Raw genomic sequence first — 27,762 nt, 5'->3', positions numbered from 1 at the left:
ATTTTATTATTTTATTATGACTTTTAATAAATAAAAAACACAATTTTGAATGGTGATCTTGTAACAGTGCCAATCCAGTTTAATCAGTTTTGTGGAATCATTCGGAATATATATATATATGATGACATTATCTATAAATAAAGAGTTTTAGTCCTTTCTACTAAATTTGTTTGCCCTTTCCCTTTATTGTATTGGCTAGAATCAGTGCTGAAAGGACTAATCAGCCCTAAAGCCTTTTAAAAAAAATTCATTGATTCATTCATTCATGCATTTTTTTAGCTTTGGAAGGGGGTCCTGGAACCAGCTTTGTAGACCAGGCTGGTCTTGAACTCACATAGAAGATTCACCTGCTTTTAATCCCAGCACTTGGGAGACAGAGGCAGGAGGATCTCTGTGAGTTAGAGGCCAGCCTGGTCTACAGAGCTAATGCCCGGACAGGCTCCAAAGCAACAGAGAAACCCTGCCTCAAAAAACAAAACAAATAAATGGTATTGGTTAAATCATTCCAACAGACCTAAATGGTTCAAAAGCTCCAAATCTTTTCCTGCCCTGATTTTGTGTGGGTGTGTGGGTGGTTTCAAGACCGGGTTTCTTTGTATCTTCTGCCCGACTCCTGCCATGATATTTATTTTTTATTTTTTTATTTTATTTTTTTGATTTTCGAGATAGGGTTTCTCCGTAGTGTTTTTGGTTCCTGTCCTGGGACTAGCTCTTGTAGACCAGGCTGGCCTCGAACTCACAGAGATCCGCCTGCCTCTGCCTCCCGAGTGCTGGGATTAAAGGTGTGCGCCATCACTGCCCGGCTCTGCCATGATTTTTAAAAAATACTGTGGGAACACTATGATGGCTCAATGCAAGAGCACTTTCTGCCAAGCCAGACAATGAGTTCAATTCCCAACATCCACAGGGTAGGAAGAGAGAGCCGAGTCTGGCAGGTTGTCCTCAGATCTTTGGACAGGTGCTATGGTACATACTATCCCCTCAGATAGTGAAGGAATTTTAAAAAGTGAAACATCTACTGTTACTTGGTAAATTAAATCTTGTGTTAAGTTTGTAGCCAGGTGGTGGTAGACAGGCAAGTGAATCTCTGTGAGTTCAAGGTCACCCTAGTCTATAAAATGAGCCAAGACAGCCAGGGTAACACAGAGAAACCTTGTCTTGACAAACAAACAAACAAAAGATGAAAATAATAATAATAATTTAATTTTTCATTCCTGAAATAAATACCAAGAAGTCACTGTTTATGTATTAGGTATTCATACATTTATTATATTGTTTAACCTAACTTGCTAGTTTTTGTTAAATATTCTTCTGCCAATGTTAAATAAAGGAAAAATCTGTTTGGCTCTAATACAGGGACAATGTTATGTTCATATGAGTTAAAATGCATCCCCTTTTCTATTTTCTAAACGAATGTGAAAGGCAAAATTACCACTTCTAAAAACAGCTGACAACTAGCGCAGCCGCATACCCCTATCGTCTTCAATTTGTGTGAATTTAATAAATGCTCCTAGTCGCAAAAAATAAATACATAAATAAATAAGCAAGTAAGTAAGTAAATAAATAAATAAATAAATAGAATTTCTCTGTCCTGTTTCAAAAATCCAGAGAAAAAATACTTTCAGGAAATGCTTAGATCTAGAAAAAATATTTTTAGACTCTTTTCAAGCTACACACAAGCACTTTGGAAAGTGGAGAAATGATGGCCCAAAATTATCATAGAAATCCTGTTATCTTGGGGCTTGACATCATGGCCTGCTTCAATATAACCTTTATGCACATGTGATCATTACTCTTCACTTAACCATTTCTACATAAAGTTACTGAAAGGGATCATCTTAATTGCAAAACTATCCAGATAAGAACTTAACTTGCTAAACCAAAGAGAGAGGGAGAGGGAAAAGAAGAGAGGGGGGGGGGGGGAGGGAGGGAGGGGGGGGGGAATGTTCAAAAGCTGGGTGGTGGTGGCTCAAGTCTCTTGGCAGATTTCTGAGTTCCAGGACAGGAAGGACTATTATACAGGGAAACTCTGTCTTAAGAAAAAACAAAACAAAACAAAAAACTTAACTTGTATAAAATAAAAATTTAAAAAAAAGACTTTTTGTCATCCTCTATCTTGGAGTTACCAATAGATACTACGTACACAAGCCAGTTCTAGCACATGATACATGCTTATTATCTTAGAACTTCAAAAGCCAGAAATTCAATACTAACTTTAGCTTACAAAGTGAGTTTGAAGCCCACCTGGGCTTTATAATATTATTTCTCAACAAACTCAAATACCCCTAATATATGCAAGGTCGAGCATAGAACACTTACCCGGCACATTCCTGGAAAACATTTTTAGGGGAGGAATTCTGCTTCAAATTCCATTTACAGGTTTTCACAACAGCTGAAGGTATCTGTGGTAAGGGGACTTCTGACTTCTAAATATTGCATAAACCAAATATACAAAAATTAGTTTTTTCATAGTTTATCAATCATACAAAGGACATAATGCCTACTATAAATTTTTGAGTATATGAAATATTAAGTCAAAGTCCTAATCCAGTACCACCCTCCAGCATTTAGTCTGCTTTCTAGATTTGTTCTTAAAAACTCAAAACATGTATAATAGAACAGAAAACAAGATCTCAAGAAGAATTTGCACACCCACATCTACTGCCATATCACTCTTGTTAGCCAAAAATAAGAACAGTGGGACTAGGGATATGGGTGATAGATAGGATATGCATATAGCATGCAACAAGACCTGGGTTTAGTACTGCACAAGCCTAGCATGAAAAACAGCCTAGGTCCATGAACTGGACATGGCTGGACAGACATAAAAAGGAAAAAGGATTTTGTTTTATATAATGTATGTTTTGTCTGCATGAATGGGCACCATGTATGATGGAGGAAGGTCATTGGCTAATAAAGGAACTGCCCTGGCCCATTTTATTGGTTAGAGGATAGGTGGGAGGAGTAAACAGAACAAAATGCCGGGAGGAAGAGGAAGTGAGCTCAGACTCCACAGTTCTGCTCTCCTCCTGGGAGCAGACGCCTGAGAGAGACGCCATGCCCCAGCTCCCAGGCAGACGCACACTATGAAGCTCCGACCCAGGATGGACATAGGCTAGAATCTTCCCGGTAAGACCGGTTCTCACAGATTATTAGAGATGGGTTGATTGGGATGTGAGAATTAGCCTGTAAGTGCTAGAGCTAAAGGGCCAAGCAGTGCTTAAAAGAATACAGTGTCTATGTAATTATTTTGGGACATAAGCTAGCCGAGCAGGCGGCCGGGGTGCTGGGAACGCAGCCCCGCCGCCCTTATTACTTCACATGTATGCAGAGCCAACAGAAATCAGGAGGGCATCAGATCCCCTGAAACTGGAGTTGTGAGCCATCAAATGGACACTGAGAGTAGAAGCAGGACCTCTAGAAGACAGCCAGTGCTCTTAACCACTGAACCACCTCTCCAGAGCAAGAAAAGGCTTTTAAAAGGACATTCTTGGGCTAAGGACATAGCCCCATTTCGTAATACTTGTCTTGAGTTCAATCCCTAGCAATGCAAAGTTAATTAATTTTAAAACATTAGAAAAGTAATTATTCTACAACATAAATGATCATTAAGAGCATTACACTGAACAAAATAAGCCAGTTCCAAAAGTATTAATTTCACTTATGGATATATATGTGGGCAGTTAAACTGAAAATGGCAGGAAGTAGAAGAGTGATTGATACGTATGGGAAAGAAAAGAGATCAAACTGCTGATGTCAGTGCTTTCTTTTTGAATGATAAAAAGGTTCTAGAGACTGTTTACATAGCAGTGTAAATGTACTTAACATTACTGAACTATATACACTCAGAAACAGATACCACACACTCTAATCACAGGACATGGAGAAATTAAGCAGGTATTAACCAGGAAGCGTCCACCTGACTAATTTGTTCTCACAGTACCAGAAGGTGCTGTGTGTACTTATCGGGGAGAAAATCATCCACAATCTTATTTATTTATTTATTTATTTATTTATTTATTTATTTGGTTTTTCGAGACAGGGTTTCTCTGTGGCTTTGGAGCCTGTCCTGGAACTAGCTCTGTAGACCAGGCTGGTCTTGAACTCACAGAGATCCGCCTGCCTCTGCCTCCCGAGTGCTGGGATTAAAGGCGTGCACCACCATCGCCTGGCTTTTAATCATCCACAATCTTAACCAGCTGTAAACCCTGTGAGCTACAACAATGGACAGCATAGTGAGGTATATCCATGGGTGCAATTGTAGTGCACATGTTATGGGGATAACAAATCACTTTCCGGGTGAATTTAAGACCAATTCCATAAGAGGAAACTCCAGCCTACTACTGTAAATCTAGCCCCAAACCCATGGCCCAGGAGTTCAAAGGCCCCAAGGGGTGAACATATTATTATTATTTTGCTAAGAGGACATAGAATGAATCTGCCCTCTAAATTTGTATCTTTATACCCATAGATCAGTGAAGTTCTTAGTCCACACTAGAGGACTTTGTGGTAGGTGGTTAAGCAGAAATCACAATTGATCAAAATGTAAATAAGTGTTTATGGAATCCTCAGTCACAATGGGACATCATGTTCCTTACCTCGAAGATTCGGGTACTCTTCTTAAAAGAGGGGATGGAAAGATTACAAGAGCTACAAGTTGGGAAGAACTGAATCAAAATGGTATCTCCTGGATATGACATGACCACTATATTCATGAACTTTCATTAGCTGTGGCTGCCTGCACAAAACCTTCACAGGTTCAAGCCAGTCATCAATCTAGCAAGAAGGGGAAAGGGCTCATAAGCCCCACCTTTAGAAAGGGGGCTACTGGCACTTGATGTCTGTTGAGGAAAGAAGACTTGGTTTTCATTAAGGGTGTGGTCCCTGATAAGTCAAATCATACTCCAGGGCATGGCTCCATACCCTTGAGTTTATGGATGGTGCAAATAGGACTCGGGATTATTTTTTAAAAAAGAAGACTTAAGTTAGGAGGAGGTAGAGTGTGAGGGTTGAACCTGGGAGGAATTAGAGGGGAGATGGGAAGTAAATATTATCAAAATACATTGTATGCATGAAAGATATTCTCAAATAATCAATAATTAATCAATTAATATTACATTGAGAAGAAATAGTTGTTGGGTGTGGTAGTGTATGCCTTTAATCCCAGGAGTCAGAGGCAGGATGATCTCTCTGATTTCAAGGACAGCCTAGTTTACACAGATATTTCTAGGACTACTGGGGCTAAGTACAGAGACTCTGTCTCAAAAAACAAAACAAAGAAATGGTTAATGTAAATTTCATTGTATATTTTTCAATTACAGTTTAAAAATTTAAATCACACAAATATCTCTTCAGATTTTTCATCTTCATACAAACAGGAAAATATATGTGTATGTATAGCCTTTGTAAGCAGGCACTGACTAAACATTTTATTTGTCAATTTTACTACTACAAGCACCATTACCACCAACACCTCTAGCTTTTTGGTTCCCACAGAATGGGTTCTTAAGAACAGAATAACAAATTCCACTATCTGCATGAAGTAATACTAAGGGTACTCAAAGAAATGAAATTTGGCAAATGAATATGTTTCATTTTGTGGAGCTTGGAAAATCATAGTACGTGCACCATACCACAGATACATAATCAGGATTTCAATGGGCAACTGCATGAGTTCAGAAAAGGCTGATTCTGTAATCATACACTTATTAGAGGTTATGACCATTAACCAAGTACCTGTACAAATTAAGATGGACAATTGCTCCAGCATGTCTCTAGTAAAATCAAAGAGTTTTTTTTCATATTACAACATAAAGCATATTACAAGTATACCAAACAATACTACAGGAAGCAGTTATAGCAAAATCTAATCGCACTTAAAAAGATAGGCTTAATAAACAGAAAGGGGTAATAAAGAGCCTTAGAGATAAACTGCACATTGCTTTGTTAACTTTACATTTTAAAATGCTAATGAAAAGGAAAACAACAGCTACAGAGAGACATTGAATAGAAAAAACCATTGAACTAAATCAGCCTATATATTTTAAAGATGTGTGGACGACAGAATGGAAACCAGGATATGTGTTACACTGGGGAAGTGGTTTTGCTTTTGTTTCCACAGGATAAGAATAGCTATGGATACCATCAAAATTGACAAAGATTTGATTTGAACATGAGAGTCCCCTCGAGAGTCAATATCAAACAGCATGGCAAGTCAACCTGGCAAAAGGGAAAACTTCCCAAAGTCATGGTTGGGGCAGGGTTTTATTTTTCTCTTTCCAGGAGAATAAAAGTACCCAACTAAGCAATCTGAAGACCTCTGTCTTACCTATACCTCATACCGAAATGGCAATCCTGTCTCTAGGAATCTTAGAATGAGACTGTGTTGAAAGCTGTTTCCTCCTCTCTAGGGCTGGGATTAAAGGCTTTCAGCACCGTGATTAAAGGCATGTACCATCCAGTTTCTATGGCAACTAGTGTGGCTACTGGGATTAAAGATGTGTGTTACCATAATCTGGTCTGTAAGACTGACCAGTGGTACTGTTTTTTATTTATTAAAATACAATTGAAATGCCACTATACTTTTGGACAAATGAAGCATCTGAAGAAGAGAGAATCATCCAGAAAAAAATGTCCCAAGAAAAGAAGTAACTTGACCTAATACTATAGTACACTTCTAACAGGATACAATTTCATAAATCTTTCAAAATGCTTGTTTTTTGCTGTTCTCTAAAGACATGTTAGGTAGATGGTCTTTATGTAGTCCCTTTTAAAAACTATAGCTGGTTTTGGAGTTGGAGTGTGAACATCTAAACCCAAGAATGCATGAGAAAAAAAAAATCCAAAGTCTGTCTCATGTCAGAAGAGCTACCTGGTATGAAAAAGAAGAAAACCAAAATCTAGGGACTATTATATTATTACTAATTTCACATCCCTTGGATTTATTCCAACATTTTAAAACTTTTCTTATTTATGTGCATTGGTGTTTTGTCTCCACGTATATCTGTATGAGGGCATTGGGTAGCCTGGAACTGAAATTACAGACGGCCACATGGATGCAAGGAATTGAATCCAGGTCCTCTAGAAGAATAGCCAGTGCACTTAACCACTGAGCCATCTTTCCAGCTTAAAACTTTCTTTTGTTTTGTTTTTTTGAGGCAGGATTTCTCTGTGTAGCAGTACTGGCTGTCCTGGAATTTGCTTGGTTGGCCTCAAACTCCCGGAGAACCACCTGCCTCTGTCCCCTGCCTCCTAAGTGCTGGGATTAAAGGCATGTGCCACCACTCCCTGGCATGTTTCTTCTATTAAGGTATTTTTGTATATTGATACAAACTTAAGGTTATTTTTGTTATATCATATATATGTTTCTATTTTTTGTTTAAAATATTGTACCTACACAGTGCATTTAATGTAAAGTTTTAGCCCTTGAAAGTTATTTAAGATAATAAAGACATACAAGTTAATAATCATTCATAACTATCAAATTTATAGTCATGTTAGGTATGTTTTCAAGGTTATAGAGATATATTTTAGATAGGTGGTCTTCAAACACTTTAGAGACCTACATAATATAGCATTTAAAATGTTTTAATAACATCAGGCTTTTCTTTACAATGAGACACATCTGCTCCATGTGGCACTGTTCACTTCAACAAAGGATGTTGGGCATCGAAGTACCTCTATATGGAGCTTATCTTCTTTGTGGCAAAAGCTAACCATTTGGAGGGAGGGGGAGAGGAGTGGGGAAGGGGGAGAAGGGTGGGAGGAGGGGGAGGGAAATGGGAGGCTGGGGGGAGGCGGAAACTTTTTTTCTTTTTTTTCCTTTTCTCAATAAAAAAAAAATTAAAAAAAAAAGCTAACCATTTGGGCAAGAAGCTGCCCTTGCCTCAATTGTTGATAGTATGCTGTTCAAACTGGACAAACAGAACACAAAAAAAGCAACTGCCGAGCATTGCCAAGACAGGGTAGGATGGTCACTCCTAATTTCCTGCTTCTCAAAAATGTCTGTCAGATATTCTAGGCCTATAGGCCAAAGTTACAGGTCAAAGCTGGATATATCAACATCACTGAGGAACCTAAGATGACCACTGTCCAGGCAGCCAGCTATTTCTGTCATTTCTTAAAATTATTTGCTCTGCACATCTTGTTTGCTCAGGTAATATTTCCATCTCAGATCTTTTTTTTAATATTTATTTATTTATTATGTATTCAGCATTCCTTCCATGTATGTCTGCAGGCCAGAAGAGGGCACCAGACCCCATTAAAGATGGTTGTGAGCCACCATATGGTTGCTGGGAATTGAACTCAGGACCTTTGGAAGAACAGTCAGTGCTCTTAACCTCTGAGCCATCTCTCCAGCCCCCCCCCCGTCTCAGATCTTTAATGAGGTTGAAGACATTTACAGTGCTCCTTAATCTTGTAAGAAAGTAAATTAGGAAAAAAAAATTAAAAAGAAAAAAGAAAGTAAATTAGGTATGAAACTTTAGATTTATCAGGAGAAAATGCAAATGAAGGATTTTCTCTAAATTTGACAAATACAAATGGACTGGATGTTATGAATGTATTTCTTACTAGAAAACTGTTCTTACTGTATACTTTCGTTTTGTTAATAACTTTCCTTTCTATTTAGACAATACCTGATAATCATTCTTACAAAAAGGGAGAAATGTCATGGGAATTTTGTCTGTATTGTGGTCTGATAACCAGTGGAGTCTGGCATTGGTTTGAGAGGCAGGGTTCACATTCAGCTGACTGGAATCAATCACAGAGTTCCCTGAAGGACTCAGAAGAGAAAAAGAGGTCCTCAGAAGAGGAAGAGGAGGGTCCATGTGGTTACATGCCTTTTTTGAGCCAGGAAATGGGTGGTAGTGATGTGTCATGGTCACTTGCAGTTCTCTCAGGTTTGTTATTTATCTATTTATTTATTTGGTTTTTCAAGACAGGTTTTCTCCATAGCTTTGGAGCCTGTTCTGGAACTCTGAAGACTCTGTCTCCCAAGTGTTGGGATTAAAGGCATGCACCACCACCACCTGGGTCTCTCAGGTTTATATCCTTAATATCTATCCCCAAGTTTTAATTTTTAATAAATGATAAATAACAATAGCCAGTAACCATGTAGGTGTCCAAGAGTCATGACACCACTGGAACCATGCTGATCTGAGTGCCTGTGCTGCCACCTGGGGCCATGGTGTCATCCAGGCCTGCACTGCTGCCGAGGGCCATGTCTGGGTCATGGACTTGCAGCTAGGGTCTGAGTCAATGTCTGCGGCTTCTGTTGCTTCTGTTGCAACCGAGGGCCATGTGGTTTACTGTGGTCTAATCGGACATCTGGGACCATACTGGTGCCCACAGACCATGCTGCATTAAGGGCCATACAGATCTAAGAGGTACATACTATTATTCAGGGCCATGGTGACTTCCTGGTCAGGGCTGGGGATCATATCTGGGTCTGTGACCCTACGCAGTCAGGGTCTGTCTTGATGTCCATGGCTTTTATTGCCAAGGGAGCTATGTGGATTCATTAGGTCTGGGCTGTCACCTGGTGCCATGTTGTGTCCAAAGGCCATGCTGCTTCTGGGGCTATGCTGGTCTGGGTGGCTGGTGCCACCACCTGGGGCGACAGTGACATCCAGAACCAGGCTACTGCCACCAAGGAGGCTGCCAAGGACCATGTCTGGGTCTTATCACAGCCAGGATCTTTGTTGAAGTCTGTGGCCCATGTTGCTACTGAGGGTCATGTGGAAATCCAGGGTCAGAATAGCCACCTGAGTGTGACACCTTCTTCTAACTTCATTAAGGCACTGCATACAAGTAGTGTACAAATATAATGCTGGCAAAACACTCATATATACATCAAAAATAAAATAAGGGGCTGTAGAGATGATTCAGCAGTTATTCTTCCAGAGGACCCAGTTTTGGGTCCCAGAACCCACATGGCAACTCACAACCATCTGTAACTCCAGTTCTAAGGGATCTGACACCCTTATCTACCCTCCATGGGCACTGCATACACATGGTATACAGACATACATGCAGGCAAAACAACCATTCATATAAAACAAAAATTAAATCTCAAAAATAAATTTTAAAAATGTTTTTAAAAAGAAGAACAATCAAGGAAGATTCTAATATCAACCTCAGGCCTCAAGAAGCACATGCACACGTGTACTGATACTCAAGCACATACATGTACACATACCACACACATTTTTAAAAAAAGGGGAAAAAAGGAAGTTCACAAAAATCTTTCACCAAATGCTATAGGTTGAGATTTAGCTGGCATTTCAGAGATATGGGGATCTAGGATCTTCAAGAAATGTTTAGGTCACAAGTACAGAGCCTTCCTGAAAGGATTAATGTCCACCTAGAGCAGTGGTTCTCAAGCTTTGTAATGCGGTAACCCTTTAGTACAGTTTGTCATACTGTAGTGACCCCAATCATAAAAATATTTTCATTGCTACTTCGTAAGGGTAATTTTGCTACTATTATGAATCATAATGTAAACTATCTGCTATTTCCAAGGGTCTTAGGTGGACCCATAGATTGAAAACCACTGGTCTAGATAGAGAATAGGCAAGCCCCTTCCTACATTCTCTTTTTTCCCTTTTCTAATATTATCCTTAAACTTTGTATTACCTTTTATTCTTTTTTGCTAATTTTTGAGTAAGAGTTTCAGGATGTAGTCCTGGCTAGCCTAAATAAAACTCACTATATAAACCAAACTGGCCTCAAACAGAAATCCACCTGATTCTGTCTCCTGAGTGCTGGGATTTAAGATGTGCACCATCATGTCTAGCCAAAACTCTGTTCATCTTTATGGAGTACATTATAGTAATTAAATGCCTATACAGCAATGTGTATTCATCAATCAGAGTAATAAGAATCTCTATCTTTATCATTTCTATCTAATCATTATTGATGTAGCCTGAGAATCTCATACTCTTCTAGTCAATTTGAAACATATCAGGGTGTTTCAACTAATAATTACCCCATTGTGCTAAAGGACAATTAGAATCTTTCCACTCCTTATTTTTGATTCCCTCTTATTCAAATTGTTCTATCCCCATTTCCCCCTATTTTCGGCAAGGCTGACTTTTTGGTTTTACAATTCAGACCTTGTCCTCCCATGTGATACCTCAGTCTCTACATGTTTGGCTCCCGGCACCGATATCTACTAGCTGTGCAAGTTTGGATATGTTACATAACTACGCCCTTCAATCCAATCACATAAAAATAGTAAGTACATCACCAGGTTGTTGTGAAGATAAAGTGATTTATTACATGCATAAGGCTTAAAATAGTCACTAATGTTAACTACCATTGCTAGTAACACTTCTACTGTTACAATATAGGACCCTTCCCAGAACTGATGTCTGGTTAAGATAGCCCCTTTAGGGGGCGGGGTTTGCCTTGGGCGTATGCCTGCCAATAAATGGGCGCGTGGCTCAGCGGCTCGGCCCTTTTTTCCTCCCTACCTCCTGTACTACGCTGGAACTCTGGTTCTGTAAGTTTATCATTAAAGTGGTAAAAATTCTTTGATATCTGCATTGCATTTATTTTGCGCGGATACAATTGGCGCCCAACGTGGGGCTTTGCCGAGAACCGGCCCAAAATCGGAGTCTCTTGCACCCCGGGCCGCTGCAGCGGTCTCTCTGGGCGCGCGCAGAAACAGCTGAGATTCTGAGCAGTCTCTCTGGGCGCGCACGGAAGCAGCTGAGATTCTGAGCGACTCGATTTCCCCTGCTGCTTGCTAGAGAATCAAGCAGCGGGTTTGAAATAGATAGAGCCTTTTTAACAGCACCTAAGTCTCTGCTCCTCTCCCACCTCCACCGGCACTCAGGTCACGTGACAGCGGCCTGCGAGCCCAGGCACAAAAACGCCCGCATCCCTTTGATTTGTTTACTTTGCTGGTTTTTCGTTATTCCCTTTCTGGCCCAATTGCTACTTATCAGCCTGGTGTCTGTTTCAATTTTGTTTTTGAGTCATTTTATTTCAGATTTAGGCCACGTGTACTCAACTGGACTCTTTCGCCACCACTGGCAGGAACCAGTCATTACAGGTAAGAGAATTTTTTCTTTTATAAATAATGTCTGAGAACGTGACAATTTCAAATTTCACCAGTTTTTTTGAGTGCACCGTTTAGGAGATCTTACAAGAGTTGTCTACCACCCCACATCTATGGATATTCCTGGGATTCTTAATTTTCCTTAGCACTATTTGGTTTGATAATAGGAAAATGATCAAATCTCTTAAGGCAGAGGTTGAACGTTTAAAAACTATTGAGAATGACAACAATCTTCTCAAGAATCAGTTTGAAGTTCTCCAGGAAGAAAACAGATCTTTGTTTAACATGACTCGGTTAACTGAGCAAAATTTAGAAAAGGTTAAGGAGAAATTCATTACTATGGAAGAAGGAACAGCTGAATTAGATCGTAAGTTCCAGCAGTCCCTTTCTGTAGGAACTGAAACATTAACTGAGAGAATCAAAACAGCTGAATGTGACAATCGAATTTTGTCTAAAGCTTATGACAGATTGGCGGAAAGATTGTCAATACAAGAAGGCACGGTTTATGCCATAAAAATTATGTCCAAAGATGACAAGTTATCTCTACTGGACAAATTTCATACTTTAGAATCCTCAATGAAGGCTTTAGAACATAATTCTGGGCAGGAGATTCAGACATTACAAAACGCAATGGTGAATAGAATTGAAAAGATTGAGGAATTTCTAAATTCTGATGAAGAAGAGCAAAGGGTAGAAAGGCAAATTTTAACTACATCTGTGGATAAATCCCTCCGGGACAATTTCCACAAAGCTCTACCTACAGCTCTACATGCCTTTCCAGTAATAACAACAGAAAAGGTGATTGGTTCCAGAAACCCTAGGGTCATCAAGGAAGATACATGGGAGCCTGTCCGTATGAATGATCTCAAAGAAATTAAACAGGCCATCATGACTTTTGGGATGCACGCCTCTTTTGTTAAAGAGATGCTAAAATCTTGGGCCACAACAAGCAGAGCAACCCCCTCGGACTGGCTCCAGCTGAGCTCCGCGGTCCTTGAGAGTGGACCGCAATTAAAATGGAAATGCTTATTCAGGCAAGAGGCTAGACTTTTAGAACAGCAGGAAAAGGCGAAGGGAATTGACGTTTCCCTAGATAAAATTCTAGGTGAAGGGCTCTTTTCCGACCCTCAGGAACAAGCTAATTTGGATGAAAACATACTCTCCATGTGTACTACAGCAGCCTTAAGGGCTTGGGACAGAGTACAAGACCCAGGACAGAGAATGGAATCATTTGTTACAGTTAAACAGGGTCAGAGAGAACCCTTTAGTGACTTTTTACAAAGATTAACTAAGGCTGTACAAATAGGGATATCTGACCCAGAAGCAAGACGTATAATAATTGAGTCTTTGGCTTACGAAAATGCAAATGTGGAATGCAAAAAGATCTTGGGGCCTTTAAAGTTCAGATCAGCGTCCTTGGAAGAATGGGTCTTGCATACACTAAATGTTGACACATTTGACTATGGCACTGAAGCATGGGTAGAAGAAGCAATTTCCAATGGTAAAAGGAGACACCAGAATACCAAATGTTTTAATTGTGGCAAAATGGGTCATATGAAAAGGAATTGTAAACAACGGGTTTTCAGAAATAATAATAATGCATCTTCTAGAAATAACAGGAATAGAAGGACTCAGCCTTCAGGTTTATGTAGAAGATGTGGAAAGGGCAGACACTGGACGAATGAATGCAGGTCTACAAGAGATAGACAAGGCAACCTGATACAGACGGGAAACGTGAGAGGGGGAGCCTCTCAGGCCCCCATGGCAAACATGGTTCAGTCATTTCCAGTTTCTGCAGAGAACATGCCTCGTCAGGACAATTAGAAAGCCACATGCCTACTGTTACAAGCAATAGTAATGAGAAAGATGAGTTACGTGTGTTTTGGCAAACTTCTATAAATGATCAAAGACCTAAGCTGAGAGTGTGTGTAAATGGCATTTTTATTACTGGCCTGCTGGACACAGGTGCTGATGTAAGTATCATTACCCCAGAATCTTGGCATCCATATTGGCCTCTTCAGAATGTAAATGTTCAGCTCCTGGGAATTGGAACCCTATCTCGAGTAAGGCAGAGCACGAGATGGGTTGAATGTATAGGGCCTGAGGGACAAATAGGAAAATTAAGGCCATATGTAGCCAATATTGCAATGAATTTATGGGGTCGTGACCTATTACAACAATAGAATACCCAAATTAACATTCCTGCTACTTCTAGAGCCCATATTTCTGAAAATAATATTAAAAGTTATTACAAATGGCCGGAGAAAACCGGCCATTAGGGCTGTGCAAGAACAAGCAATTGATGTCCCTTCAGAAATACCAACAGCCTTGCCTCTAAAATGGTTGACTGAGAAACCAATATGGATAAAACAATGGCCTTTAGCTGAGGAAAAGTTACAGGCTTTAGAACAGCTGGTACAAGAACAACTAGATGCTGGACATATAGAAGAATCTACCAGCCCTTGGAATTCTCCTGTATTTGTGGTTAAGAAAAAATCAGGTAAATGGAGAATGGTGACAGATCTCAGGGCCATCAACAAGGTTATTCAACCTATGGGCCCTCTGCAATCTGGAATTCCTTTGCCCTCTTTATTACCAAAAGGATGGCCTCTCATAGTTATTGATCTAAAGGATTGTTTTTTCACTATACCTTTGCAAAAAGAAGATAGAGAAAAATTTGCCTTCACAGTGCCTACTTATAACAATTCTCAACCTTTGAGGAGGTACCACTGGACCGTCCTCCCCCAGGGTATGTTAAATAGCCCCTCCCTGTGCCAATATTTTGTGAACCAACCATTGCAAATAATACGCAAGAAATTTCCCAAATCTATAGTATACCATTACATGGACGACATATTGTTATCTGATTCAAACATGGATACCTTGAACAGACTGTTTGAAGAAATACAGATACTGTTACCTAAATGGGGATTGCAAATTTCTCCTGAAAAGATTCAGAAGGGAGATTCTGTTAATTATTTAGGTTATAGAATAGGCTTGCAAAAAATTGAGACACAGAATGCACAAATTCGGAGAGATCGCCTATGGACTCTTAATGACTTTCAAAGACTGTTAGGAGACATTTCCAGTTTACGACCAGCTATTGGGATAACACCTGATCTAATAATTCATTTGAACAAGACCTTGAATGGTGATAAAGATTTAAACAGTCCCAGAGAATTAACAGCTGAAGCAGAAAAGGAACTGACAATGATTGAGGAGAAATTACAACAGGCACATGTGGACAGAGTGAATCCAGAGCTTGATTGTATTCTTGTCATATTACCATCAAAAATTTCTCCTACAGGAATTTTAATGCAGAGAGATGATATTATCTTGTAATGGATCTTTTTACCACATAAACCAAGTAAGAAACTGAAAACTTATGTGGAAAAAGTCTCTGAGTTAATTATAAAAGGCAAGCTGAGACTTTGTCAACTAGCAGGCATAGACCCAGCAGAAATTATAGTGCCTTTCACTGCTGATGAACTAAAGAAATTATGGGAAGATAATGAACCATGGCAAAGAGCTTGTGCTAATTTTTTGGGAGACATTAATAACAACTATCCAAAAAGCAAGCGGCTCAACTTCATAAAGAGAACTTCTTGGATCCTTCCTCGAATAGTCCGTGATGCTCCTATAACTGGAGCCCGTACATTCTATACTGATGCCAATAAATCAGGGAAGGCAGGTTACAAATCAGAAGACTTGGGTAAGGTGGAACAAAGTCCTTATGATTCTGTCCAGAAGGCAGAATTATATGCCATTCTTATGGTACTAAGAGATTTTAAAGAACCTATTAATATAGTTACTGATTCACAATATGCAGAAAGAGTTATTTTACATATTGAAACTGCTGAATTTATACCTGATGATACAGAACTAACCTCATTGTTAATCCAGGTTCAAGATTTGATCAGGAACAGGCTTTGCCCTATGTACATAACACACATCCGATCCCATACGGGTCTGCCAGGTCCTCTAGCACAAGGTAATGCAGAAATTGATCAATTATTGATTGGTAGTGTGCTACAAGCCTCTGAATTTCATAAAAAACATCATGTTAATAGCAAAGGTTTGAAGAAAGAGTTTTCTATTACATGGCAACAAGCTAAGGAGATTGTGAAGAAATGCCCTACCTGCTCTTTCTATAACCAAACGCCACTGCCAGCAGGGGCTAATCCAAAGGGCACCCATAGAAATGAAATCTGGCAGATGGATGTGTTCCACTTTGCAGAATTTGGCAAATTGAAGTATGTTCATCACACCATCGACACTTATTCAGGCTTTCAGTGGGCAACTGCTTTAAGTTCAGAAAAAGCTGATTCAGTAATCACTCATTTATTAGAAGTCATGGCTATCATGGGTATACCTACACAAATAAAGACAGATAATGGTCCTGCTTATGTCTCTAGAAAAATGAAACGGTTTTTTGATTATTACAATATCAAGCATGTTACAGGTATACCATACAATCCTACAGGTCAAGCAGTCATAGAAAGATCTAATCGAACTATAAAGGATATGTTGAACAAACAGAAAGGGGTGGAAAACACCCCCAGAAATAGGTTACATAATGCTTTGTTAACCTTGAATTTTCTCAACGCTAATGAGAAGGGAACGACGGCTGCAGAAAGACATTGGATAATGGAAAAGTCTGCTGAACTAAATCAACCAGTTTATTTCAAGGATGTGCTGACCTCACAATGGAAGCCAGGAGATGTGCTGCGTTGGGGAAGGGGTTTTGCTCTTATCTCCACAGGTGAGGAAAAATTATGGATACCGTCAAAATTAATAAAGGTTCGGTTCGAGGAAGAGAAGTCACTTGGAAAAGATAGATAACAATCCATTCACAAGGATGACCGGCATTCAGATGGTAAGGATTACTGATAGAATGGGGGCAGGGTTCTTTTCTTATCTCCACAGGAAAATATTCATCTCCAAAGAATTTAAGGGACCCTGAATATTTAATTACTGATGGATGGAAAATAGTTACGACCCACTAAACATCAACAATAAAATTCTATACATATTGTAAGTATTGATTTTTTTATATATATTTATATGTTTTATTGAACACTTCTTTTTAAATGTGTAGAGCTGGTTTTGGAGTTGGACTATGGCTCAGTCCCTCTTCAATTCCAAGCCTGTTAATAAGGGATATTTCAGAGTTTCTGTCTCAGGTAAGGAGCCATGACATGGGACAGAATAAGAATATTTTGATACTTAATAAGCTTTCTTTGCCTTTCCTCATATCTTTGTCTTTCTTTATATGTCGGTATATGTCCTTGTTGTTAATGTTTAAATTTCCCATAACAAGCAACATATTTTCCTACAGTAATCTTTGAAGTTTCCAGGATGAAGATGGGGCCCCACAACATCAACTCAATCTGGTTTTTATGACGTCATGAATTTTTTTTTTTAAGCACTAATTTTAGACCTGTTTTTTGGTACCAACTGCAAGAGACAATTTCGTATGATGCACATTTTTGACAACGCTCTGGCCGGACCTTCTCAAAACACTCAGAGACTAGTTATAATTTTCTTAAGTCAAAGGTTAATTTGGGAATTTTACCATCATTTGCCTTCACAGGGGGCCCTAAGAAGAACGTCGCCCCCATGTCAGCTAGAAGCAATCTAAGAGGACGACGTCCCCTCTCCCAACAGAGTTTGCCCACAGGGTTAGGGACATCTTTTAGTGGTTGGTTTAGGGTTGAGGGGATGGGGAGATATTGCATGGAATTAGGGGTATATTCAAAAAAAAAAAAGAGGGGGATTAACTGGTTTGATGGGATGATTGGTATTTGTGATTTACTGTTTTTAGAAAATTATATTGGTGCTGTTTTTTGTATATTGATATATTGAATATTGAATATGAGTGTTCCTACCTCTACTTTCGTATAAGAATATGCTTATATTGTATGGATACATCTATCATATCACAATGTACATTTCTACCTCTGGTACTATTTATGTAATAACATTGTTTACATTTGATAAGTAATGACATTGTTTACAGGTGAAGATCATTGTCTTCATATATTGCACAGTTGTTTATTCTCTTAATTTCAAATTAGATAGGTATTGAGAATTATATGTTTGTCATATTTATTTTTAGGATAATCAGATCTTTTAAATACATAGAGATTCTTTTTAGTATAAATAGTATAATCTTCAGCCTCTTTGAAGAGCTGTAGAAAATGGCCTTTAATCTAACCTAGAATTCTGTGCCAACGAGACACAATTACTCCTGGCAACACCACTCTACTCCCAAGAGAACGTTGAGCACCAAAGACACTCCACTGGGAGCTTGTCTTCTTGGCAGAACTGGCCTTTGGGTTAAGAAAAGCCCATACCTCAACTACTGACTAAAATATGAAACAGGATTGTCTTATCTTGCCAAGACAGAGTAGGATAATTCTAAGAAAGTTCCTTGCATTTGATAATGGTATGTCAGTTATGTTAGGCCTTAGCCAAAGTTGGTTGACTCAACATTGCAAACGAGATTTTGGGTGATTGCCCAGGTAGTCAGTTGTCTCTGTCATTTGTTGCACATTTTGGATATCTCTCATTTGTTAAGTAATATTTACTCCCTTCTCAGATCTTTGATGGAGTTGAAGATTATTTAATTGTAGTTACTCTCTAGCAAAACTTTTGTTCTCAATACTGTTTGTTATATTTATCATTTGTTATTATCGTTTATAGTTATATTTGGTTTAGTTCTGCCTTATTTAGACAAAAGGGGGAGATGTAGGGTTAAGACAGCCCCTTTAGGGGGCGGGGTTTGCCTCGGGTGTATGCCTGCCAATAAATGGGCGCGCGGCTCAGCGGCTCGGCCCTTTTTTCCTCCCTACCTCCTGTACTACGGTGGAACTCTGGTTCTGTAAGTTTATCATTAAAGTGGTAAAAATTCTTTGATATCTGCATTGCATTTATTTTGCGCGGATACAAACTGAGGATGATCTCTGCTTCTCTCTGTCTCTGTCTCTCTGTGTATACATATAGATGTGTGTACTGAACCTGGAGTTTACTGACTGGCCATCAAGCCCCTAAGTTGCTCATATTTCCACTGACCCCGAACGAAAACTACAGGTGTGTATCAATATTTTATATGAGTGTTGGTGATCTAGACTTGGGTCCTCATGCTTGTACAGTAAGCTCTTAGCAATTAAGCCAGCTCTCTAGTACTGCTAAATAGCCTCCCAATCAGAAAGGAAGTTATTTATAGCATTAATTTCAGTTATAACAAGTTTTAATAAGCTGCTTTTGCTGAAAAACATTGGCTCCTGATCTGGGTCTGGACTTACAAAGGACTTAAGTTTCACTTCACAACATAACAGTGACTAAAATAAACATAATCTCTTACCTTATTCTAAATCTCATCCTTATACCCACAGATAAATCTAGCTACCACCCCTCATTCAAGAAGCCTCTCTATAAAGCAAATGGAGATTATCATAGAAAACCACAGTTGGACGTGTTGCTGAGATCATTGGGAGCCTAATCTCAAAAGATGTATCTAGCCGGGTAATGATGGTTTGACTTTAATCTCAGCACTTGGGAGGCAGAGGCACGTGGATCTCTATGAGTTCCAGGTCAGCCTGGTCTACAGAGTGAGTTCCAGAATAGCCAGAGCTACACTGGGAAACCCTGTCTCGAAAAACAGAATGAAACTAAACAAAAACAAAAACAAAAAAAAGAAAGAAAAGTTTATCTAGAGCTGGAGAGTTGGCTCAGAGGCTATGAGCACTGACTGCTCTTCCAGAGAACCTAGGTTCAATTCTCAGTATCCACATGGCAGCTCACACCTGCCTGTAACCACAGTTCTAAGGTTTCTGACACACTCACACAGACACACAAGCAGCCAAAACACCAATGAACACACACACAAAAAATTAATTGCTTCAAAAAAAGATATATCTATATTACAGCTTCCATATCAATGACTCAAAGAATAACACAGAAGAGGGGGCAGAAAGACTATAAGAGCCAGAATACCTGGAAGTCTGCTATGAAACAGAAATGGCTGCATAAACAAGACCAGAAAAATAGTATATTAATAGACATGTTAACCAAAAGCAGTAAAAATTTTCAGCATCCCATCCCTCGACAAAAAATTATAGGCAACTAATGACTGCTGAGAGAATTAGCCACTCAAAGCTATACAAAGAAACCCTGTCTCAAAACAAAAGACAAACAAACGAAAAGCTTTCTTTGGTGGCAAGTGGTTAGATTTAACATGCTAGGATATACCCTCTACCCCTGTCATGGGACACTACTTTGGCATGGGACATTACTTATATTAATACAGCAATACCCTAAACTTTAAGAACCTAGTAAGACAAGAGAAATACAAACTGGGGCTGAAGAGATGACTCAGCAGTTAAGAGCACCTACTGCCTGCTCTTCCACAGGACCCAGGTTCAATTCCCAGCACCCACAAAGCAACTCACAACTGCCTGTAATTTCAGTTTCAGGAGACCTGGTTCCTTCTTTTGTGCACATGTGGTGCACAAATAAACAAAACACCCATTAACATTTTTTTAAAAAAACGAAACCCAAAAAAACTAGAGAATCATTGTGATGTGATGTGATAAAACACACACACACACACAAACTAAAAAGAAATGTATACGAAGAGTCCCTGATGTACACATTAAAACAAAAGGGATTTGGCCAGGCATAGTAACGCATGCCTTCGATCTCAACAGTCCTTGAGGTAAGTAGTCCTTGTGGGTCTGAGGCCAGTCTGTAGGCAAAGAAAGTTCCAGGCCAGCCAGTGCTGCACAGAGGGACCCCTTGCCTGTATGGATGTAGATAAATCTAACGAACTAAGATAAAATAAAAATAAACAAACAAATAAGTAAATGGATTTGTCTTTTTAAAAAGAATAAAAACTAAGACTTATAAAAACTTTCAGGAAAAAAATGTTATCCCAAATTAGGCAAATAAAACAGAATTCTTTGAATCAATATTCTAAGAGACTTGTTATTTCTTCTTAATCTAAACAAAATACAAAAGAGAAACATTTGTAAGAAATCGAAAGCTTTAATGTATTTGTTATATCTTCTCCAAAAAGTTTAAAAAGAAAAAAGAGCTACATACACTTTGTTACTTACAAAAAAAAAAAAATCTTTATTAGAAAGAAGAAACCATACCTCTTTGAAGAATTTATTTAAGATGGCTAGCCCAAACTCTCTTTGCTCCTCTTCAATGGTAACTTCATACTCTGCCTGAGTGGAGATTAGGAAAAAGAAAAAGGTTAGTGATTTTACTCACCAACAATATTTCGTAATGCTTTAAATTATCTGACCTATGAACTGACAAAGTACCCACTGAACCAGAAAAGAGTTCTATGGGTTAAATTTAAATAGTTCTCCAAAAATGTAAGTACAATACCAGGGTAAAAGTGTTAGGGAGAGCCAGCATGGTGGTGCATGCCTTTAATCCCAGCATTTGGGAGGCAGAGACAGGCTGATCTCTATGAGTCTGAAGCCAGCCTAGTCTACAGAGTGAGTTCCAGGACAGCCAGGGCTAATACACAGAGAAACCCTGTCTCAGGGAGGAAAAAAAAATTGAGTGAAAGTTGGTGTGTTAATCTTCCTATCTTCATTGTCAATTTGACTGGATGTAGACCCACCATGGAAACATACCCCTACACCTTCCATGAAGGTGTTTCTGGAAAAGATTAAACTGAGCAGGAAAGATGTACCCTATGTGGACAGTGTACCAGCCCATAAGCTTATAAAAAAGGAGAAAACAGAGTTAACGAGATGGTTAGCAGTTAAGTATACTTACTGCTCTTGATGAGGACTCAGATTCAGTTCTCAGAAACTGCATAGTGGCTCACAATAACCTGTAACTCCAGTTCCAAAGAATCCAATACCATCTTCTGGCCACCAAGGGGGCCAGACATACATATGGCACACATCCACACAAACATGCAGGTTCTCAGACATAAAATAGTTTTTTAAAGGAGAAAGCAAGATGAAGAGCAGCATTCATCTCTTGATGTTTCTTCATATGCAGAAAGTACTCATTAAGAACCATAACCTCAGCAATCAGGAGTTGGACGCAGGACTGCTACAAGTTCAAGGCCAGGCCAAGATACATTTTAAGAGCCCTGATCTACAAAGTGAGGTCCAGACCAGCTTGGGTTTCAAAGTGAGACCCTGTCTCAAAAAGAGGGAAGGAGAGGAGGAGAGAAATATGACATCAAGGCAACTACCAATTCTAGTTTTCAATATCTAAAGTCTAGTTTTTAATATCTAAAAGTACAAAAGCAAACATGCAACCCTGAGATGAATCACTCACCACTGCATCCAAGAATTCAATGCATCTCTTTAGAGCTGGTTTTGTATCACAGAACTGTCTGAAAAGAAGTCTTCCTATTGGCTGCTTGTCACAAAGGCTGCTAAAATCCTTTTCTGGGTAAAGGGGAGAAACAAGCATAGTAGTTACTACCTACTTAGTTCTATTCTGAATCTACTTTCTGTTTTCACTCAATATAATGAAAGTCAAAATGTTACTTCTCTTATTATTTCTAGATGACTAGTTCTTTTTACTAATTTAAATTGAGTGATCATACATTTAAAAGACACAAGTAGAAGCTGGGAGATGTCTGAGTTGGTAAAGTGCTTCCTACACAAGCATGAGAACCTGAGTTCATGGATGGAGCACCCACATAAGAAACTGGGCACGGTGGTGTATTCCTGTAATCCCAGGGCTGAAGAGGTGAAGACTGGCCAGACAGTCTAGAAGAACTGCCACGCTCCAAGTTCAGTGAGCTACTCTGTCTCAAAAACTAAGGTGGAGAATGATCAGGGAAGACACCTAATGTTGTTGTCTAAACTACACATGCATATACACAAACATGTACAGACACATGCACACACAAATATAAAAAAGGAATAAATAAAAATAAAAACAAAATAGGAAGAACTGATTGTGGTAGCACATGCTTATAATCCTGGCATTCTGGAGGCTGGGGTAAAAGGACTATACATTCAAGGGCAACCTGAGTTACATGCTAAAATTCTGTCTCAAAAAACAAAATCGGCCAACCAACCAACACTAAGATACATCCAAAAACAACTAATATTTGTAAGGATTTGCAAAGTTTAACTTGAAATAGATTGTTCTTCTCAAAAATAAAATATATAGGAGATAGATAAGCCCTAGGGATAGCCATCCACAAGGAAGGCAGGAGCATAAAGGGAACTTTCTACTTACTTCACCCACTCTAGGTATCTATAACAAACTGCATATGCAGCAATGTACTAAATCAGAATTAGTTTTTAAACTAATCAGTTTAAAACCTCTCTTCATCCTCATACTCTTTATACTTGCAAACAAAATTTAAATTATGTTTATTGATTTGTTTGCTTTTTTATGCTCAGTGATTTTTAACTTTCCCTTTTATAGTTATTTGCTTATTTTTTCTTTTTCATAGAAAATATTGTATCCCTTGCCTCTCCTTACCTTACTGTTCTGAGAATAAAACCCTAATGTTCCAGCATTGTGTCAAAAAGAATATAAAACAAGGTCCCAAATAGCTCAGCCAGATGGTAGCAACGCATGCCTTTAATCCCAGAGACAGAGTCAGGCAATCTCTATGAGTCTGAAGCCAACATGGTCTACAGAGTGAGTTCTAGGACAGCCAGGGCTGCCCAGAGAAACCCTGTCTCAAACCCTACCACCCCACCCCTAAAAAAATTCTAAAACAAAAGCATTATTTAGAAGAAGTAAATATTCAGCAAGAAAGCCATGTTCAGCAGCAGGGGAAGGCAAATTAGAACAAAGTCTAATGATACATACGGATTAAAATGTAACAGTGAAACCCATTACTTTGTTTTGTTTTTGTTTGGTTTGTTATGAGACAGGGTCTCATTATGTAGTCCTGGCTGGCCTACAACTTCCTATGTAAACCATGCTGGCTTAGAACACACAGGGATCCACCTGCTTCTGCTTCTGTCTCCAGAATGCTGGGATTAAATATGGGTACTACTGCATAGGCCCATTATTTTCTATGCTAATTAAAAACAACAGAAGGGGGTGGGGGAAGAAAAGGGGAATGGAATGGAGGGAAGGAGAGAGGAGGGGGACTAGAGGGAGATGGGAGGATGACAGCAGGGAAGGAGGCCAGTTGCTCTCCTAGCAGTGGCTATGCTGGTTGTTTATTGTCAACACAAATCTTCCTAGACATATCTAGGAAGAGGGAAATTTTTCTTTAAATTTATTTATGTGTGTGAATATTTGAAAGTCAGAAGAGGGCACTGAATCCCTTGAAATTGGACTTACAGATGTTTGTAAGCCACAGTGTGGGTACTAGGAATTGAAACCAGATCCTCTGTAAGAGCAACCAGCATTCATTACTACTGTGCCATCTCTCCAATCCCAGAAGAGAGAATCTTAATTGAAAAATATCTCCATAAAATTGGCCCATAGGTAAGTTTGTAGGCCATTTTCTTGATTAATGATTGATATGGGTGAGCCCATTGTGGGTGGTTCCACCCGTTTAGGTGGTCCTGGGGTATATATGAAAGCAAACTGAGCAAGCCATAGGAAGCAAGCCAGTAACCAGCTTTCCTCCATGGCCTTTGCTTCAGTTTTTACTTCCAGATTCCTGCCCTAACCTCTCTTGGTGATGGAGTATGACCTAAGAGTTGTAAACTTAAATAAATCCTTTCCTGCTCAAGTTGCTTTTGGCCACAGTATTTTCACAATGGCTAACTAAGACAGTGGCTCTCAACTTAAAATGGATAAACATAGCTGATGTCCCAAAAGTAACTCTAAAGCTGAGGAATTACAGTAAATGAGCAAACCATAACAAATCCCTCCATTACAGAGTTATTAATAGCAAGTAATTCTGGGAGTCTAAGCCATTCATTTGAAATCATTGGGTCTAAATATGGAAATGTCTAGGCGAGTGAGCTAGGAATTGAGTTCAGTAGGCAGAGTACATATATATATATATATATATATATATATATATATATATCATGCACAATGCCCTTAGGTTCCATCCCTAGCATCATATATACCATTATGGTGGTACATGCCCATAATCTTAGCACTTGGAGGGGGAGGGGGTAAAAGCAATATCAGAAGTTCAAGGTCATCCTTGTCTATGTAGTAAGTTCAATTTCAGCCTGGCCTACATAAATGTATGTCTCAAAAATATGTCTAAATAAATAAAGCATTGAATTGTGCACATCTACAAGTCATCAATGACCAGTGATTTAATTCTCCAAAATTAGTAGGTCAGTTCAAAGAAGGATTCTGTCTCCACCTACAAGAGAACTCAAAGATACCCTGGAATGTCTAAGCCCAGAGGAATTGGTAGGTACTCCCTAATAGGAAGTTCATTGCTGAGATGCAGGTTAATGCTTCCTCTTTACACTCCTTCTTTTCTTGATACTGTCTGTAGTTGGTATTAAAAAAGAAGACAAAATAATCTTTAGAACCATTCTTCGGACAATTGTAGCTCAGCCTGAGTTTTGGCTGAGTCTGTTCCTGTTGTGGTTGTTTCTTGGCCACTTCAGAGAAGACCTAAGATCAGAGTTCTCACTCCAGTTTCCCTCCTCAGTTGGTCAACAATGAGAAAGGCTTCTCTTTAACCTAAATGCCCTTCAAGTATTTGGAGGGCACTGCTCTACCTCATGGAGATTGTATTCTGAGGGCAGAGCACCTTCACCATTTCATATTTCACATTTCCCTTAGGAGGACACCATGTGCTCCCCCTAGCAGCTAACACATGCTTCCTTTAACACATTCTCTCTCAGTAACCTAACACATGCTGGACCCTACTCGGAATAGTAAGAATGCAGAGACTGCCACCGTCTCCTCTTGAATTATTTGGACAGCAGGATCAGAAGCCAGGCCAGGAATGCTTTGAAAATGAGTAGCCTTAGATCTCTGGCCTTCAAGTCCCAAGAAGATAATCAAAACAAACAAAGAAACAAAAGGCACAGAAATGGGACTTAGCTGTGTTCATGATGTCTCTACTTGGATCAGCATGGACTTGGATCCAATCAATCTTTAGCTCCAGGAGATCTAACACCTTCTTTTGGCTACCACAGGCACTGCATTCATGTGCACAAAGCCATACATAGACATAGCTTTAAAAAATTTAGATTAATTTGTCTTTAATTTAGGTGTATGGGTGCTTTACCTGCACATATGTCTGTATACATATGCACAGGGCCTGAGGAGGCAGAAGACAGTATCTCAATCTGAAGCTGCAGACAATTGTGAGCAGCCATGTGGATGCTGAGAACCAAACCTGGGCCCTCTGCAAGAGCAGCAAGTGCTCTTAACCACTGAGCTAACTCTGTGGTCTCAATCTATACTAACTTTTATTAATAAAAAAGTCAGCCATCAACTTTCATGACTGCACTCTAGAAAACAAAGTCTCTCCTACACACAAAAGACTAAATGAAGTTATAAGGAAAATGAAGAATTAGTAGCATCTAAGTAATGTTGAATGTCAGATACCCTACAAACATAAGATGGCACGACTTACTCACCGATGGAGCATCTTAGGTCACAGCACAGGCTAACAGGGGGCAGCTTCAGGATCTCCCTCCATTTTTTACTACGACCACTCTTTTTGCTAAGTCCTGCTAAATTTAAAAAGATAAGGATTTAGATTTCAAATTGTATTTTGTTTTTATTTTTCAGACAGGGTCTTGTTATGTTCTTGGGGATGAGCAAGAAAGGAAAGGTTGTGGCTTAATAGTGATGTGTTTATGCTGGGAAGTGGTGGCTCACGCCTTTAAGTCCAGCACTCTGGAAGCAGAGGCAGGTGTATTTCTCTGAGTTGGAGGCCAGCCTGGTCTACAGAGTGAGTTCCAGGGCAGCCAGGACAACACAAAGAAACACAATAAAGGTTAGACCAGATTGACCACTTGCTGACACCTGCCAAGCAGTAGGACGAAGCCAGGACTGGTTCCGGTGGGATCAAAACTCCCTTAGAGGACAATGTGAAGGTCCCACCGAGATCAGGATTCCCTGGACTGGAGTTCCTAGGAAACACTACCTTCGGGGAGGCCGGGCGCCTGGGGTGTACATACCTTGACGAGCCTTCAGTAGCAGACTGTTGGCCATGATGTTCTCGAGTTCCATGGCCCGCCGTCTGCGCCGCCGGCGCTGAGGTGGCGGAGGTCGAACTTTTTGGGGTGTAGGCAACGGAGGCGGGGAAGGCTGGCGGGGAGGAGACCCGAGAGCCACAGTCGCAGGCTCCGCGCATGCCTCGTCCTGCGGGGGACAGGGCTTCGGGTTGCTGGTCCGCCTCCGCCGTTTCTTCCTCCGCTTCTTCCTCCGCTTCTTCTTCCTTCGCCACCACTGCCACCAGTGTCGTCGTCGCCGCCGCCGCCGCCGCCGTCGCCGTGGGCGCAAAGGCAGACCCGGGGAAGGCTCGCCACTGGCTCCAGCTACGTTGTCCGGGCGAGGGGCCTCCGCTATCGGCGCCGGTGCGCCGGCGCTCGAGCCCCTAGCATCATCGCCCGAGCCCAGGGCGCGTAACTCTCCCCTCAGCGCCGGGTCCTGGGGCGGCACTGAACCTCCGCCGCGCCCCACTACACAGGGGAGCTCACTAACGGGAGAGCCGTCTCCGGCGGCGACGGCTACAGCAGCCGCCGCCGCCGCGGCCGCCAGATAACTCGCACGGCAGCACGGCCCCGGCTAACGGCTTCCAG

At 40.0% G+C, this 27,762-nt stretch overlaps 1 protein-coding gene across 4 annotated transcripts in view; it reads right to left on the bottom strand.

The window, feature by feature from the left end:
* Positions 1-27,762, bottom strand: part of LOC121459367 (G protein-coupled receptor kinase 4) — a 78,548-nt gene extending 50,786 nt beyond the window's left edge. Inside the window, exons 1-5 of one of the 4 annotated variants that reach the window (XM_041669039.1) lie at positions 27,139-27,762; positions 26,593-26,688; positions 22,379-22,491; positions 21,223-21,297; positions 2,320-2,426 (exon numbers count right to left, since the gene is read on the bottom strand). In XM_041669039.1, coding sequence (XP_041524973.1) covers positions 2,320-2,426; positions 21,223-21,297; positions 22,379-22,491; positions 26,593-26,688; positions 27,139-27,190 — 443 coding nt within the window. In that variant the 5' untranslated portion in view covers positions 27,191-27,762. Of the gene's footprint in view, positions 1-2,319; positions 2,427-21,222; positions 21,298-22,378; positions 22,492-26,592; positions 26,691-27,138 lie in introns of those variants that run through there. The other 3 variants (XM_041669038.1, XM_041669037.1, XM_041669040.1) reach the window with 3 other exon arrangements.

This window comes from Microtus oregoni, unplaced genomic scaffold (assembly GCF_018167655.1).
Source record: "Microtus oregoni isolate MIOR12 unplaced genomic scaffold, Mior012 000019F_ref0000042, whole genome shotgun sequence".
NCBI classification, from domain to species: Eukaryota; Metazoa; Chordata; class Mammalia; order Rodentia; family Cricetidae; genus Microtus; species Microtus oregoni.
This window is presented reverse-complemented; position numbering and strand designations above follow the sequence as displayed.